We start from the raw sequence: 14,038 nt of genomic DNA, 5'->3' as shown, positions 1-14,038 counted from the left end.
TCTTCTTCTTCTCTATTAGAATATATATGACAATATGCTAGTGCAAGTATATAACATTTAGTTCAAACTTTGACCTATGGAGGGCAGTAATACGCTTAGCAGTGTCTACACTGCGAGAATTCTAATAGAGAAGAAGAAGAAAAAGAGAGAGCTTCATAGTTGCATTAAAGGGATAGTTCACCCAAAAATGAAAATTTGATGTTTATCTGCTTACCCCCAGGGCATCCAAGATGTAGGTGACTTTGTTTCTTCAGTTGAACACAAATGATGATTTTTAACTCCAACCGTTGCTGTCTGTCAGTCAAAAAATGGGAGTGAATGGTCACACAATTTATAAGAGTCAATAAACACGCACAGACAAATCCAAATTAAACCCTGCGGCTCGTGACGGCACATTGATGTCCTAAGACACGAAACGATCAGTTTGTGCGAGAAACCGAAGGGTATTTATATAATTTTTTACCTCTAAAACACCACTATGTCCAACTGCGTTCAGGGTTCGTTTAGTGCGGTCTGATCGCACTCTGACAACGGAAGTGATGTCTAGCACTCATTGAAGTATATGCGCGAGACATCACTGCCGCTGTCAGAGCGCGATCAGACCTCACCAAGCGATTGCTGAACCCAGTTGGACATAGTGGTGTTTTAGAGGTAAAAAATTATATAAATACTGTTCGGTTTCTCGCACAAACCCATCGTTTCGTGTCTTAGGACATCAATGTGCCGCCATGAGCCGCAGGGTTTAATTTGGATTCGTCTGTGCATGTTTATTGACTCTTATAGATTGTGTGACCATTCACTCCCATTATTTGACTGACAGACGGCAATGGTTGGAGTTAAAAATCATCATTTGTGTTCTACTGAAGAAACAAAGTCACCTACATCTTGGATGCCCTGGGGGTAAGCAGATAAACATCAAATTTTCATTTGTGGGTGAACTATCCCTTTAAGTTGTTTCATTGCGTCACAATGAAGTCAAGCCATTCAAGTAATGTGATTGCTGGTGATCGGGTATAGAGGAGCTCACGTTTTTGAGGCAGATTGCTGTAACTTCTCCCCCATTAATGCTTTTGGCCTAACAAGCATCTGCTCAACTCTTACACCCATCTCACATATCACACTTGGGTAGGTGCCCAGTGGCAGTGACCTTAGGGCCTTAGGTTGCCCTCCACTTGGCCAAAATCTTACCCATCATTGAGAATCGACTCATGCACACTGGTTAGTGCTCTTTCCCATTCCCCTTCAACAGATTCAGGTATTTTATCAGGTATCAGGTATTTTCTGCATCTTAGGGGAGGTGCACACAATACCCATCAGAACCAGTGAGAATAATTGTGTTAAAACATGGAGACAGGCTTTACGAATCCTTTAATATCACGGTCTAATGTCCAATTTAGGCTGATGGCACAATGAGGCAGTGGATTGTCCTATTTGTGAAGTTCAAGGGTCTATAAAAAATGTTACTGTAAAAAGGTGTTTAAAATTTGGTTTTCGTTAAGGCAGTAAGTCATATTTCATGTCCTTAGGTCTGCTTTAACGCATACTCTGTGGCAGCCAAGAAGCCACACCGCGAAATGGGCTGATGGCACAATAGTTGGCTCAGTGTGCATTGTCCTATATCATTAGTTTAATAGTTTCTCATGCTCACAAGAAAGTCTGTATATTTTTTATTTTTGCAAAGGTCCTTTTAGAGCCTATGTAGTACGGTGCTAAGGATATCATAAAAAAGAAACCCAAAATGCTTATAACATGCATTTTTGCATAATGAAAAAGTACACCTTGAATTCATTGTCATGTTTGACAATCACAAATCAGTTCCCAAGAAAACACACTTCTTGTATGATAATTTTTTTTTCATTAAATTATTAATTTTCTATTATAGAAACATAAACAGGGGCAATAGTCTGGAAATGCAAACATTCTTCCACACTCTGCTTTCTTTTTTTCCACATTTCCAAACTGCATAGGGAAAAAAGTTTTTTTTTTTTTTTTTTTTTTAAAAGATCAGACTTGTTATACAACATATCTGCTTACAATCTAGAAGCTCAAAAAAGTATATTTTACTCTATATATTTTTATATTACTATTTCTGATATGTGACAAGTAATAGCTTTGACTTTATTGTGAACTTGAAGGAAATCTTTGTTTTCCCCATTGGGAATTCAACCTTGTTTTTAAGACAATGTAGACAATGATAATATATAATCAAATCAATCTTTATTGGCAATTCGACACGAACAACCCATCTATCCTACCAAAATACACATGCATGCGCAGTTTCTAAGCAAGTCTTTCCACAATTACAGTTAAACACTGAGAATCATTTCCAACAGGAAGGGATGTCGATGCACATTAAAGTGAAACTAAAATACCAGAGGGCCTTTCATTGACAGCCCCCTCCTCGTCCCTCCATTGGTTAGCTGCTGTTGATCCTGTGAAACCTGAGACTTTCTTGGGTTGTGTGCATGGGGAACATTATCAAAACCCTCTTTAACCAATAACCTGCTTTGGAAATTGTGCTCAAAACGACTGTACACACACTTTACTTACAATGAATTTGGAGATTCTACTGTAAGACAATTGTAAAACTAGCCTACATACTTGAAAAGATCCATATTATTAAGTTTTGTAGCAGAAGAAACTTCACACAAGACATTTACATCACAAATGAAGGTATCGAGGCTGGATAGACTGTAAATATTGATGGGGGGGGAGAAAAAAACAAAAACAAAAAACCATCAGTCCATGTAATAAACTGTGCAAGATTTGAATCTACCCTGAGATCCAAAACACCAAAAACTGCTTTACTGCTTTACAATTGAACTTTTAGTCACAAAACAGCACTAAATGCAGCATGAAGTTAACAACATATGATATTGTTTTGTATAACACAACATACCATTAGATATATTAAAAAAAAAAAAAAAACCTCCTCCAAATGTAGGCATATCCATCAGAATTCAATCTTGCATACTTGTCCTGAAAGGACTTTGGTCAAACAAAGTTTTATTTGATGAATGATGGTATAAGAGGTTCATAAGTCCATTTAGTATGTACTGTTTAAGTGTAAACTAATGTGATTCTTTAACAACAGCCTGACACAAAAGAACACCGTCATGTCTTTGTAGTCTGTACATCAGAGCAGAGCAGTATTGCTATAAATGCTACAGCGTTTTATAAACTGAGGATGTCAGTCAAAATATCATATTAACATAAATGCATGTTGTCGCAGATTTCACAGGTGCAAAAGCAAGGCATCATAGACTGTTCTCTACAACTACCTACTCACAATCTATCTAAAAATAATGACCTAAATGGGTGCCCTTGTTCAAAAACCAACAATGAATAATTAATTTTGTTAACACTACAAGGCAGAAGCTCCTTTGTGATAAATTGATATGGAGTCGTGTTGGTTTGTTTTACACTACTGAAAAGAAAACAGTTAAACGGCAAACTATCAACCCTTTTAAAAACACCAACAAAAAAAACTCCCTCGTCAAAACAGTCCATTTCACGCAGAACAACTGTTCAGTTCAGTGAAGGTCTTGTAGGCCGGCTGAGGGCAAGGGCATATTGTCAATGAATTTCACTTGCATGGAACAAGAGCTGAAGGATTGACCCCCTTGGACAAATGATGCCAACATGAGATTCACCCAGCCTATGATGGTGCCGCAAAGTTCCAGAAGTTTTGTGGAGCTCGCATCACATAATATAAACCTTCTCGGCCTGGGAAAAGTTGAAAACCTCTTTGGTCCTGGGGCATACCACCTTGTCATCTTGACGAATGGACAAGAGAGACTGAAAACCAGAGGCAAAGAAATGTTAATCGCTTTATATACAGGAAATATACAGCATTACTAACGGCATAGAATTGGTGGGAAAAAAAATAATTTTGATTTTTCTTTAAAAAAAACAAAAAAAAAAAAAATGGTGCTTGTTTGTAGGGCTGCAAAATTGGTATTTAAATGGCTAATAATTAATAATTATTATTACTACAAAAATGTAAATGTAATAAATGTATAATATTAATATTTCAGCATAAAATACAAAATTATATAAATAATAATATAATAATTATTTAATTTTATATTACAACTGTAAAATTACAATACTAATATTTATAGTTTTCTTAATTTCTTCATTTTGAAATGTAGTTAAACCAACAACATTTTATTTGACAAAAATGCAGAAAGGCCTTTAAGCTTCTCTTCTGCTGATGAGTGCTTCTCATTTCAAGTGTGGGAAGATGACTGACACATATTGTGTTCCCAAATGAATAAATGCTTTAAGCAACCCAAACTCAGAGCAGATGCAGAGATGAATTTTCCGTGGAGCAACATTTACTGTGAACTAATCCGCCCTGAGATACTGCAAACACTGGCAGAAAAGAAGCTGCCAACATGTAAAAACAGTGCCATGCTTCACTCTGAAACACGCAGCACAGATATTTATTTAAATCACAGCCTTTGAAATTTGATAAATCGCAATATCATTTTTATTTAGATTCACTGGCAGCCCTGGCATAGAACATTTATAGCATGTATACTCTGAATAGGAAAATGACACCACTGCTCACAGAACACAAAACTAGCTTCAAAACTCACATTGTATCCATAAACATAGCCATTAGGCAGCATCATGGGTGGGTTGTTCTCGTTCATGACCTCGCCAGAGATTTTGCACACCAGCCTTGAGTTTGCACAGTGGGCCATGGGAAGAGGTTGAGCCAATTTGTTCAGCGACTTACTGCAGACAGGGCAGTCTGGATTTTTGGAAGTGCCATCCTCTTTATAACACTGGCTGTAAACTTGGAATTAAGGTCAACAAGTATTCAGTTAGACTAATAAACCAACAGAGTTTTCTTTCTTTAAAAGGACCATTTACAGTCACTTAAAACAATGACCCTTCTACTGTCATCAAGCAAAAATACTATGTTAAAATTAGGGCTGCCTTCGACTAAAGAGTTTTCTGGTCCACTAGTAGTCGTTCCATATAAATCATAATAAAGAGCCATTAATGCCTACATAGCCTAATCAGTGTTCAAGCACAAGCATAAAGCTTGCCACGGAGCACCGGCAAAAGTAATGATTATGAATATGTTGGGGGAAAAACAGCAAGAAGACTGCTTTAACGTTTTAGTAATTAATAAATAAAGTAGTGTTTTCTGTATTTTCGGTTGCAGTGATGATTCATCATCTCCGCAGTAGTGGACGCGCCTATATACCCGTTTCATGCGGATTACCAACTAAAGAATATTTGTTTTCCTTTTGAATTGGTTCATTTAAAAGTAGACATTTCGCTTAGTGTATATATATCTCATGTCTGTGAGGAAAGTTTTGGTTCTTTTTTTTCTTGTTTTTTTTGGCACGCTCAAGAGACGGCAGAATGCGCACTGTTTGCTTTCATTATTTTACAGAAGCACAGCGTTTATTGTGAATGCACACACATTAAAGCAGACTCTTCACAGATTCAAAAAATGTATTACTCTTATCTGAATTACCAAAAATGGAGTATTTTAAGTGCAAGTGATCGCGCTGGCGCCTTCATGTTAGCTGTCAAGCAGTAAGCGTGCTACTATTCAGCTTTCACACTCCACACAAACAATGAATAGCCCACATTTTTCCAGTGGTGGATAAAGTACTTGAAAGCCATACTTGAGTAAAATTAATTAAATTATGTGATATTTTTTGTACTTACGTATGAAAAGTATTTTATATATAATTAGTATTTTATGTTGAAATTAACAATGAACTATACTTTCATTAACCTTAATTAATGTTACAAATGGACTCTTATCTTAAAGTTTTACCATTTCAAATAAGTCCAAACAGTCATGCTTAAAAATTGCCATCTTTACACACAAAGGCATAGCATAGTTCTATTATACTTTCACACATTATTTCACACATTATTTCACACATTATTTTAGAAAACTTGATGATCAGCTAATCAAAATATCTTACAGTGCCGATAAAAAAGAACTGAAATCGAATGCATTTCTGATTTGTTATGTTTCTGTTGCTGCATGATGCGAATACAGTTTAAATATGCAACTTTGCTGGATAACGAATGCATAATGGCGAATAAATGGATATAAACTAATGCAAATGAATGTACTAATGAATGTACTAAATGAATGTATGAATGAAACTAATGCAATGTGTTTTTGTCACATTGTTTTAACCACTTGAGGTACTAATGTTCGCATCCTCTCAGCCTCGACAGCAAACATACTACTGTTCTCCACTAATGCAGTATCTAGTCAACAAACTAATTACTTTATAATGATATGAAAACGTATTGTAGTGTACACTGTATAACATACCATTTTGTTGTATATGTTTTAAATCCGTTTTTGAAGCGTCCTGCTCTGTGCAGCGCGCAGCCTCACGTCACGTGTCAAAACAAACTCTACGAGGCATCAGTGACAGTTTTTATTTCACCTCTAGAGGTCGCTTTCGTACTGTATAATGACAGCGCACTCTTCTCAGCCGCTCCAGCAACGGACGCAACCCGGAAAATGAAATCAACCATGGTTGTGCAAGCACTTGCTTGCAGTCTGTGTTCCTCCTACTTTATTTTGTAGTAAGTAATGAAAATGCTTTGGGAAAATGTATATGATTAAGAGTATACATTTTATTTAGGAAATGTAGGAGTAAAAGTTACATTACACCACTGCATTTTTCTAGGTTGACGTTAAAGCGAGCAGCCATTCTGAAAATTAAAGTGTTTCAGATGATAAGCCATATTTGAGGTCGATGAATGAAAGGCGAGCGTTTAGATGCTCTGCCCGATGTACTGTAATTACCACATAGACCAGCTGTTAACTATCAGTCCCTCACAGACTCCGGGACTTTGCCACTTCCTGTGGATTGGTTTCCACTCTGCGACTAATAAAATTTTGGTCCACTAACGGTTAGTTGACTATTAGGGGGCAGCCCTAGTTAAAATCACCTATTACTCAGAATCAGTTGAATAAATGATCTGCTGGACATGCAACCTGAAAACCTTAAGGATGATGAATGTTACTGCAGAGAGGATACGGGGTTTTGATGGCAGACAGCCCTGCCTGCAGGGTAATTGTAAACACGGAGTTGTTTCCCAGCTGGTGTAATCTGTAGTTGTCATATCTGAATTGCTGGATCAGCATTTTCCAGCGAGCTGGATCCAAAAGATCCTGGGAGGGAAGACAAAAAAATTATGTTGCGGACCACTGATCTTGTACCTGCTATGGTGGCATATTCAAAACTACTCTTTTGAGTGAAAGATACATTTCAAATAATATAAAAGAAGATATGTAATTTACCTTATATGGTGAGATGTGCGTGTCTGAGGGAAACGCCAGCATGCCCATCACTTGCCGTACCTCATCCAACTGCCCTCCTTCTGCTTGGCTGAAGTGTTTGCGTGCATGTCTAAAAGAGATTAATTTAATAATACCAAATATGACTTATGATCTATATTCACGTTTAACAATAAATACAGTAATTCAGATAACCTTATCTCATACCTTACTGCGTCCATTCGTTTGTTTTGTCGAATGAGTTCAATAAATTCCTGGATCCTTAAACTGAACTCCAAACAGCTCTGGGAACAGGGACATATTTCAATAAAACTGAATAAACTTTACCTTTCAAATTGCATCGTCTTCAGGCTACGTGACAAAACATCTCTGAAATGAAAACAGACTGCAAGGAATATAACCACAAACAAACTGTGGCTTCATAATGATGGTTAAAATGCAAAAGTAAATGTTTGAATACAGCAACTGGGAGAAAAAAAAAAAAAAAAAAAACCCAGTTGAACCCAGCATCTTACTTTCATTTTCCGTAAGCGAGACTTGTTATCGTGGCACCAAGCCAGACAGGTGGCCGTTTCCTGACGTTCAAGAGATTCTTCAACCTCTTTTGCAGTAAGAAACATTTCTATGTTGACCAAATCCTACAAAGACAAAACATAGCCATATGAGAAGAACCAGCACAATCCTCTTACCCGCTGCACAGGACAAGTGGAGACGCACCTCAATCCCACTTTGTCTGGCTAGCTTGACTGCGGTGTTGTAATAGCCACATCGTAGTAAGTGTTCCACCATCATGCGGTCCATGCGCTTCTTCTTCCAAACGTTGGCGCTGGCCGGCTGGTCACTGCTATGTTCCTTCAGGTGCTCTATGCGTCGCTTACATAACTTAGCACTCTCATCTTCTGCTTGGATAGACTCGGCTGCCTATCAGATAAAAAAAAACAAAAAACCTTTCACTCTTTAGTGTGAATAGAACAAATGTAGTGAAATGTAATTAATTCAACATGATGGCTCAGCATACCTTTCTCTTGAGGGCGCTGAGCTTCTCAACCACCCCATCCAGGAGAGAGACTACAGTATCCACCACTGGAAAGCTACTGAGTGTTTTCTCCAGCTCTGCCACCACCATCGTTACGTGACTGGTCTCCCGGTCTATATTCTTTTGAGCTGCTCGGAAGCGCTTGTTCAAGGTTTCATAAGGAACCTGTTGAGGTAATAAACAACAAAATTTCATTACTAGGTACAATTTCAGCTAGCTAATAACTAATACAACAAAAATGTTGTGTTGCTTACTGCTTAGTAATATTCTTCACGACAAGTGCTCATAAAGCACCTCATCCATCATTACATTCTCTCTCACTAAAGGTTTAGTTCACTCAAAAATTAAAATTCTGTTATGAAAGTGCATTGATCAATGTTTAGCCTATATCTTGGAAAAAAGCCTACATTAGATCAAGCGATCACGTCTCTTCAAAAGACTTGGTTTAAATTGCTTGATTCAAATGGATTACTTTGACCACATCTCTTTTTGTGCTTTTTAATGCATGAAAGTTTTGGTTGAATGGACAAAAAGGATGACAGAATATTAAAAATAACTTAATTTGTGTCCTAAAGATGAAAGTTTTATGGGTTTGGAACAACATAAGGGTAAGTAAATGACTGAATTTTCATTTCTGGGTAAACTATCCCTTTAAAATGACCCTATTATACTATTTTGAAGAAGGTCTCCTTTGAAGAAGGTCTCCTACAATGGGTTTACATGCATCCAAGGTCAAAAAAACACAATTTCATCAATATAAATTGTAGCATCACCTTGTTTCTCAGTGTCTGAAACAGTTTGATAATTTGGTCTCTCTAAACCCCTCCTTTCAGAGAGCCTACTCTGCTATGATTGGTCAGATAGCCCAGTCTGTTGTGACTGGTCTACTCTGTTTTGATTGGTCAGATGGCCCAGTCTGCTGTGACTGGTCTACTCTGTTTTGATTGGTCAGATGGCCCAGTCTGCTGTGATTGATCAACCGCTTACAGCACATGACAGAAACAAAATGGCCATTACATATATACATTTCAGCTCCGAAGGCTTCCTCAGCACTTGATACACAGTAATACGAATAGTAACTATGGCGTCATAGGTTTTTTACAAACCTAGGTAGGTTCGAGCAGGAAGTAATGCCCTGTCCAAATACCCACACTTGCGGTCTTGGCCACTTGAGAGCATGTGCACGTGACAGAAAGTAAGTGCGCAAGACCGTCCCATGTCTTAAAAATGCCCAAATGCAGTGCCCTTAATGCACACTAAAACAAAACTATCTTGAATACCGCTTTGGAGTGGTATTCGAGGCTAAGCATATCCCATCATGCATTATGTTCGGGAACTCACATGCCCCGAAAATCACGAGATGTCAAGGAAAACATTCGACTGTAAGTTAAATTAATTGTATATTACATATAATTTGGTAGTAAAATATAAAATGTTGCACATTTTATTGATGCAAAGAAAGATGAGTAGGCTATGTGTATATCATTTGCAATGGCTTTTTATCACAATTTTAAAATTGTGTCTTCTTTTAGTTATATAGCGACCAATGAACAGACATTTAGAAGTGTATTTTAAAATGCAATTTTAATGCAAAGTCCCATCGGGTAATAAAAAGTTCTATACACACTTGCAGTCTTCACGCCTGCTTGAACACTTGAGCCAAATACAGGAAATGTGTCATGCAAGTAGACAAGTGCAAATACTGCAAGTGTGGGTATTTGGGCAGGGTTGTAATTACTGATGACTTGTTTCAAGCAGCTCAAAATCAGTTCTTTCTTTTAAGAGACAATACCTTAATTTATCATGTGCTAGGGATGTTCATTTAGTTTTTTCCCCCTAACTGACGAAGCTTGTTAACCGACTACATTATATTAAATTAGAATTAGGGTTGGGCGATGTCTACAGGGAAACACTGCGATGGACAATGTTTCCAGATGTCTGTGTTCTTTTAGTTGTCCATTTAAGAGAAAGGTCATAAAGATGGACGTGGTCATTAGACCAGGATGAACGGCTCTACCACAGCTGTGGAAGAGGCAGGGATGCATAAACCTTCAATCTTATCTCTCAGGATCCGCCAGTTTATTTTGATCAGGCCATCTGTCACCTTACAACCAGGGCAGATAAGTAGTATCAACATTTGCAATGCTCTATTCACATACAGATGTTTTAGAGTAGATAAACTCCCCTACATCAGTCAATGGTATTACTGAAGCTATAACCTTTGTTGGATTACAAGGTGCAACCTAATTTTGGCAGTGAGAAGTGAAAGGACCTCAATGCAGGCAAAAATTCATGCAAACTACTGAAAAAAAAAAAAAAAAGAACTGATGCATAAATCAGCACACAACTAAGCTAAAAATTATCATACAGAATCATTCCAGTTAACAATTTTAAGATACTAGTTTGATAATGAAATAAATCACTGTTCATTCATGCCTATAACTTAGACTCATAATTAAAACCTTACATTACAACTGTCAAAAAGAGAAATGTATCCATTTAGAGCTACACTGTTACACCATTTACTTGTATGAATATGTTCATTTTAATGATTTATGACACACACAATCTAAAATATTACAAGAATCAATGCCTTACAAAAAGAGCTGGTTCATACATTTTCTTTATAATCCCTCAACCAATGTGTCTTAAGATTTTGCACAAAAAATAGTGACTAGTTTACATGGTTAGATCATGATGCAATGATTAAGAAGGCACTGGAAATCATTCCCAATGCTGCAAGACAAGCTCAGATGCAACATGCCCTTGACACAGCAGTGAAGACCATATATTATTGACATTCAGTGTGCGTGTACATAAACAGGCGTCAATTTACAGGAGATCAATGAACTAAATCACCTTACAAAGCATTCAACTCATCAAACAATCAAAGGAATCGGTTAACGCAGACAAATCGGCGCTATCAACCGGGGAAAATCTGTGACGCAGAGAACAAAGGTGCTGTATGCCAACCATTAAATAATAAGCCCCTCACCAAGTATCTTCACCTGAGCTACAAAGCTGCCACTGATCAACATAACATGATGTAATAAGATCCTAATATGGTGCATAAATCGCTTGCATACCGAGCTCTGGTCACCATTGGCATGTCTATTTATCCTCCAGCGTTTATCTAACGTTAGAGACGAATATCATGCTGTCTGGATCACATTTTCAGACGACAGCGTTCAAATCGAAATCAAATGTAGGCTATACGAGACTGATCAGTACTCGATTATACAGTAGCTATACAACCAATACGATTCGTGTCACTATCCACCTCGCTAATGATTCTCGTCAATCTGCCTTAAACTGCATTGCTCGCTGGTTACACTAGTGGACAAACCTGTGATGGGATAAAACAGCGCCTAATAACACAAGACTGTCGGAACGCAAGAGTGACAAGGAGCACAACGACATTATTCGACCAACTGCTCTGTTTTATGGCTTTGTCGGCTTATAACTGCTCAGCTGATGTCACTGCTCGACAGTTTGCGCTCACTTCGGTAAGATGTGTTTGTGTGGGACTTGTTTTGCTAAGTTATCTAGCCCTAGAGCTAACCAGTTAACAGTTAAATGTAGTCACATACTTCCCATCTGATCGATAATTTCAGTTTGATGGTCTGTTATGAAGGTCGTATAGCGCATACAGAATCTGTTCAGTTGCACGTTTAGCGTATTGAAAGGAAAGGCTTGACAGACCTTTAAAGTTGGGTATTCTTGAACCTTTAGGGCCATAGAGAGTTGAGCTGCTGTCTCCTGCACCGCCATCTTGCTTTGGGGAAACTGTGGAGCGTTTGTTCGTCTTCTTCTCGGCGTTGGTCTTCACTGCGGCAATGAAGCTAGACTGGACATTACTGCCTCCCAGTGTGGCGGTGCATGAATGTATTCTGAAAAGGTTACTTCACCCAAAAATCAAAATTCTGTTATTATTTCCTCACACTCATGTCGTTCTAAACCCATAAGGGACACAAATTAAGATAGCTGAGGGATTTCTGTCCCTGCAAGTCTTGTAGCGATCGTAAAATAATTCCACATGAATCGTGCTCTTTATTTCAAAGTCTTCTCAAGAGACACGACAGCTTTATATGATTTAATTTAAGCTTTTTTTCACATAAACATTGACCAATGCACATACATAGAGCATAGCCTCAAATATGGTAAACGGAAGCTCAAACGTGCTTAAAAAAATTGTGTTTCCAAGATGAACGGAAGTCTTGTTGGTTTGTAAGGACATGAGAGTGAGTAATTGATGACAGAACATCCACCCAAAGTGTCATCCACCCAAAACATAAGAATGATCTACTCTGTGAGTCAGGGGTGGAGCTAGACATTGTAAACATTTGGAGCTTAGCCCAAATCTATATTTGTCCAATGACATTTTAATTTACTGACATGAAAGGAGCTTTGTTGTAGTATTCTTGAGTAAAGTTCATAAAATGTACACTATTTCCCACTGGAATTTGTAAACGTTTGTTGGTCATACGTCCTCTATGGTGGTCCGGGGGCATTCACTTGTACCTGGACATTAAGGGCTCAAACTTTTTAGTTGTGATATAGAGTCTCAGTCTACATTCTGTTTTAGGATGCCAAACAATTATTACAATAATATAATAATGTTTTAGGCCTATATAATTATTCATATGACTAATATCCATATAATGTTACAAATTCACTCTAAAATAAATTACTCTTTTTATTAGTTACTTTATACAACAGTATAGGGAAATTACAACACTTTGTACTAATTTCTAAAATAAATCCTTGAGCTTTTATTTTGATCAGCAGCTGATCGCATGAGCAAAGTGCACACTTCTCTTTAGAACGCGCACAGACGGATTGTATATATACTTAATCACTGTATTTTGCTGTTTTATAAAGGCACAAAGCCATATCACGGTTCCGATTGTAGTTGGCAAAATACAACGTAGAGAACATTTATGTTTTAAATTTTCGGTTCATTTTGAAACAATGGCGGCACAGGGTCCTTAATGGGAAACATTGAATGAATGTTTAGTTGACATATGTGCTAAAGTTGTCATATCAGTTGTTATATCATAACAAAAACTCTTCAACCGGACTGAATGAGTCTTGAGGCCTGCCGCTGCTCTGAGTGAGTGACAGGAGGCATGTGTGTGTTCAACTGCGGTGTGCGTGAACTCGGAGAGAGTCAGAGAGGAGAGAGAGAAAGCGCTGCCGGTGTATGGATACTGTAAAAAGCGGTATTAAGAAACCTCAAACCTGAAAGATTCGGGGCTTTTAGCCCACCCCTAGCGCCGCCCCTGCTGTGAGTGCATATGCAGGATAGTAACCCAAAAGTTGACCCTTCAAAAACCACGCAAAACAATCATGAAGGTAACATAACCAGGGTGCAAATTACACATGTCCTTCAGGGGGGTCAGAATTTATTTATTTATTTATTTATTTATTTATTTTTTTTGGGGGGGGGATTATTACATATATACACTTTTTTTTCCTATAATTACCTTATTAAAATATACTTGAATCTGCGTATCTGTTGTTTAAGTACCTTTTTAATAGCATCATATTCTGGCTACAAACAAAACGAGCCAAGAGCCATAATGAGTTTGTTTATTGTTTTTTATGGATTAGTAAAAGAAGACATAACATTGATTATTTCGGTAACATAAAAAGAAAAAGTTTTTACAAACTGGAAATATAGCCATTACATTAAGAAA

At 37.6% G+C, this 14,038-nt stretch overlaps 2 protein-coding genes across 5 annotated transcripts in view; one reads left to right on the top strand and one right to left on the bottom strand.

Moving 5' to 3' along the window:
- Positions 1 to 2,513: 2,513 nt before the first annotated feature.
- On the bottom strand, positions 2,514 to 12,201 carry maea (macrophage erythroblast attacher, E3 ubiquitin ligase). 3 transcript variants are annotated; one of them, XM_067378295.1, is made up of 9 exons: positions 12,042 to 12,201; positions 8,322 to 8,504; positions 8,021 to 8,224; positions 7,819 to 7,941; positions 7,511 to 7,587; positions 7,307 to 7,415; positions 7,044 to 7,177; positions 4,605 to 4,800; positions 2,514 to 3,798 (listed from the first exon to the last, which is right to left on the bottom strand). In XM_067378295.1, exons 1-9 carry the CDS (start codon positions 12,108 to 12,110, stop codon positions 3,703 to 3,705), a joined length of 1,191 nt encoding a protein of 396 aa, XP_067234396.1. In that variant the 5' UTR covers positions 12,111 to 12,201; the 3' UTR covers positions 2,514 to 3,702. The 3 variants fall into 3 exon arrangements, with proteins under 3 accessions (XP_067234396.1, XP_067235098.1, XP_067235866.1); XM_067378997.1 differs by lacking the exon at positions 12,042 to 12,201 and adding an exon at positions 11,426 to 11,563; XM_067379765.1 differs by lacking the exon at positions 12,042 to 12,201 and adding an exon at positions 8,594 to 8,612.
- Positions 11,709 to 14,038, top strand: part of LOC137011154 (C-terminal binding protein 1) — a 39,115-nt gene continuing 36,785 nt past the window's right edge. Inside the window, exons 1-2 of one of the 2 annotated variants that reach the window (XM_067376438.1) lie at positions 11,709 to 11,845; positions 12,072 to 12,237. The gene's annotated coding sequence lies outside the window, so the exon portion shown is untranslated. The remainder of the gene's footprint in view (positions 11,846 to 12,071; positions 12,238 to 14,038) is intronic. The other variant, XM_067375642.1, reaches the window with a different exon arrangement.

This window comes from Chanodichthys erythropterus, chromosome 1 (genome assembly GCF_024489055.1).
Source record: "Chanodichthys erythropterus isolate Z2021 chromosome 1, ASM2448905v1, whole genome shotgun sequence".
NCBI lineage: Eukaryota > Metazoa > Chordata > Actinopteri > Cypriniformes > Xenocyprididae > Chanodichthys > Chanodichthys erythropterus.
Note: the sequence above shows the minus strand (reverse complement) of the source record. Positions and strands in the feature narration are given on the sequence as shown.